The sequence below is a fragment of the Setaria italica genome, chromosome V (assembly GCF_000263155.2).
Source record: "Setaria italica strain Yugu1 chromosome V, Setaria_italica_v2.0, whole genome shotgun sequence".
Lineage (NCBI taxonomy): Eukaryota > Viridiplantae > Streptophyta > Magnoliopsida > Poales > Poaceae > Setaria > Setaria italica.
Window position 1 is genome coordinate 37,624,603 of NC_028454.1, and position 3,908 is coordinate 37,628,510.

Consider the following 3,908-nt stretch of genomic DNA (forward strand, 5'->3'; position numbering starts at 1 on the left):
GAAGAAATTTGAAATATAAGGCCCTTGTTTTGTACTTAAATGATGCTTGTGGCACAATGGTAAGATTATCATAGCGTCAACGATTTAGAAAAAAAACATTATGCTGATCTGCTTGAAAATGCAAATCTTCCATAATACCATGTAACCCCTGGTGAGTACTCTTGAAGGGCTGGTACAATGGTACAAATCCTATTTGGATCATCTTTTGCATATACAATTAAGGCCACTCAAGAAACAAAGAGAAAACCATAATATATATGGAGAGGGTGGTATCGTTTTTTTTAAGAATGGGGATGGTGAGATCTATCACATCTACCCACCAATATAGCCACTTAAGTTATATGTATAAAATGAGCCAGAAAAAAAAGTTTAACATAAATGTGTTTTATTGTTCATAATTTATATATCTGCCACCATTTTTATTGACATATATCATACTCACTAGATTTAGAATTTACAGCTCAAATTTGCAACTGTGAATTGGAGTATGGGATTACATACATGATAGGTCGACCTTGATTTTTAGGTTTTCCGAATATGGGTGAATCCAGGGAAACTCAACTATTTTCAGAACTACTAAGATTTTTTTTTTTTTGGGGGGGGGTGGGGGGGTGAATGACGGGGGTGGGGGGCTCCTACTTAGACAAACATGTCCTTAAACCCTAAACCTTGCCCACTATACGAATGCATAGAACGAACTACTATGAACTATACATGACATACGTATATAATTCCTCAACATCAAACCAAAATGAAAATAGTAATCAAATTCAACATACAGCCAAAATCAAAGGTCTAAATTAAAAACATATTATAAATTTTCATACTGTTATTGTACAAGCCAGCACACATCTAATATTACTCCTTTGTGTATTAAAAGAAGTAACAAATTCGTATTGCACACACATGTACGCTGCAAGCCCCGCAGATTTTATTCTGTTTCAGGTCTAGCATCATACTAATTACGAAATCATCACAAGCTTAATTGTCCCTTAAAAGGCACTTAGAAACCAATGCCAAACTTGTACCTACTCGGGGACTTTGGGATCAGAGATCATTATTCCTACCTTAATCTCGTTCGAAGAGTTGTCGTTCCGGTAGTCTAGCTAGCCTGATCGTGGTAAGCCCTCGCCGAGCTCAAGGACAGGCTTTGCGAGCCAAGGTTATCCACCTGGAACTGCTGGTCAGCTTCCGGGGAGTAGAACACCAGCTGATGCGGCCCTGGAGCCAAAGACAGCAACGACGGGAACGACGAGTGGTGAGCCGCGGCAGCGGCCGCCACCTGCGGCGAGCCGCCGCCGCCGCCGTCATGCACGTTGCTGTTATTCCGTGCCTCTCCGGCGGTGTAGTTGCTATACGGCGCCATTGCGCTACTGACCATGCCGAAGGCGCTGTTCAGCCCCATGAACCGGTGGTAGCCGCCGGCGGGGAACCTCCCCATGTGGTGGCTGGCGGCTCCGCCCCAGTCCATGTCGACGTCGCCGCCCTGGCCGACCTTGGCCCCGCCGTCGCTCGCGAGCGCCGCGGCCGTGGCGATGTGGTGGCCGACGAACTTCTCCTCGTGCACCAGCGGCATGGGCGGCGCCAGGTGCCCCACCATGAGGTGGTGGTCCTGCGGCGGGAACTGGAGCGGTGGCAGCTTGTCGATCTCGTGGCGCGCTGCGTTGAGGAGCCAGTCGACGACCTTGCTGGGCTGGTTAAGGCCGAGGCGGTCCTGCAGGTCGTAGAGCTGGATCGCCGTCGGCACGGAGAGCCGCACCCGGCGGTCGCGGAGCCCCTTGACGGTCTTCACCTTGCTGTGGCGGTCCTTGCCGCCGAAGACGCGGGAGACGCGCACGATGCGCGACTCCGTCTGCGCCGACCATTGCCGCGACGTCGCCACGGCGGCGTTCTTCCGGGCTAGCTCCTCGTCCGCCGCCGCCTGCTGGTTGCCGGCGCCGCTTATCATCGTCTTAGCGCGACGGCTCTCGTCGCCATCGCACCACTGGAGACCAGCTGAACAATATCCCGCCCTGCAGCGTGCATAGATCGATGTATCAATCCACCGCAACTGGTTAGTCGAGATCGATCTCAAACAAACAGGACGCTGATTATAGCATCGCATGCGAGCAACAAATTAGCATGAAATGGCGCGCCATGATTGAGTACTGTGCATGCACGGCAGGGTCTACCGGTTGATGTGTGTGCTACTGTTCCATTGGGGAATGGGGAAAGCGCTGCAGCTTTATTCGCTCCATGGAACAGCAAAGATAGCGGTATGAAACAGTGCAGGTGAGCGCCAGCGAGCTGTGGATCGGTGCGCGGCAGCGGCAGCGGCACTATATGCACACATGATGCGCTGTGCAAGGGGATGATTCCATGATTGAACGGCCTGCTGCCTCCACATCTTTGCTAGCTTTTGCAGGCAAAGATTACGAATACATCGTACATGGATTGGTTTCTCTTTTGGTCTTGGAAATGAGAAGATGGTAAGATCGAGGGCCCAAGAAAGGTCAGAAAATATTGGTTTTGGGAGTTATACAAAAAAGCATAATTTTTGAACGAGGGAAACGCTGAACGAATTTTGGTGGACATGATGACTAATTTTAGTAGTATACTGTGGTTTGGGTCCTTTTGCAATCATGGTTAGCAAAACAGGCGTTCAGTTGGCTTCTTGAAATCATAAGGTTCAGATCCAGACCGTCGCAGGTTGTTCCAAAAAGAAGAGGAAATAAAGAAAGAGAAACAGCGATGATCATCTGCGTACTTGTTCTAGGGAGAGTTTTTTTGGCTGTGGGAAAATGAAAGAATTTCAAGTACGTAGTACTTAAAAATCCCAGAGAAGCGATATGTATACAACAAGAAAGAAGAGTGAACAAATCTGCGCTTAGATCTGGGATATTCTAAGAAACGACCATCAAAAGGTTTCAAAAATTAACAACTCCAAGACAAAAGGCCTAAAACTTTTGCAATCTTCAAATCCGCAGAAGAAACCATCAAGAATTAACAAATCAAGAGCAGCAACCAGACCGTGGACTTACAGGGATCTCAAGAAATGGGCAGCAATCCCCGCAAATCAACTGGAACTTCCTCTATGCCGGCGACCACCAGCAAGCAGATCTCGCCGCCGCCGAACTCGATTGCCCGCCCCCGGCCGCCAGCCCCCGGACCCCGATCGGCGTAAACCCTAGCTAGCAGAGCTAGCTTGCTTGAGAGCTGCAGCAGCTAGCAGTGTGGGGGGAGATGAATGAGAAAGATGTGGAAGCCGACCTGCGAAGTTAGCTGTTTGTGGTGGGTATTTACACGGCGGCATAAATGATCAGCGTCGCTGTCCAATCCCCGTCCTTTTACCACCACCACCATGCGCTGCTGCTGCTCCCCGTCTCCCTTCACTCTCCGTCGCCGTAGTAGTGGTAGCGGCTGACGCTGACCTGGACCCTGCACCCGGGCTGATAGTAAGCTAAGCTCCGAGGCACCGTGCATGTACAAGCAGGTAGAAGTATGGGGACAGGGAGGAGTATATATGCATGTATGCATAGTAGGTATGTGGGGACTAGCTAGTCAGTACGCTGTACGCAAGGATTTTTGCAGGGTATATACAAGACATAAAATATGCTTCACATCTAGCTTTTACCTGTGGCAAAACTACACAGCTCAAGATAAATATATAGTGTATTATACTCCCTGTAATCACAAATATAACCAGTTTAGGACATCTGCGCGATCTATGAGGTAAATGTTTGACCACTAAATTCTATAAAATATATCATTTCAAATACAAAAAGATATATATTGTGAAACTGGTTTCCATACGAATCTAGTAACACCAACCTTATGTTCAAAACTATTTCTAACTTTTAGCTATTGATGGTCAAAGCTTAAAAGGTTTAACCAGGACAGACCTAAAACTATATATGTACTTATATTTG

At 47.9% G+C, this 3,908-nt stretch overlaps 1 protein-coding gene across 1 annotated transcript; it reads right to left on the reverse strand.

The window, feature by feature from the left end:
- Window positions 1-784: 784 nt before the first annotated feature.
- On the reverse strand, window positions 785-3,451 carry LOC101777880 (transcription factor PCF5). The gene is made up of 2 exons (XM_004969998.3): window positions 3,021-3,451; window positions 785-2,012 (listed from the first exon to the last, which is right to left on the reverse strand). Exon 2 carries the CDS (start codon window positions 1,946-1,948, stop codon window positions 1,103-1,105), a length of 846 nt encoding a protein of 281 aa, XP_004970055.1. The 5' UTR covers window positions 1,949-2,012; window positions 3,021-3,451; the 3' UTR covers window positions 785-1,102.
- Between the last annotated feature and the right edge of the window lie 457 nt (window positions 3,452-3,908).

Bases quoted from the DNA above. Each gene is read 5' to 3' on its own strand.
- LOC101777880 (XM_004969998.3), bottom strand. From the start codon at position 1,948: ATGATAAGCGGCGCCGGCAACCAGCAGGCGGCGGCGGACGAGGAGCTA.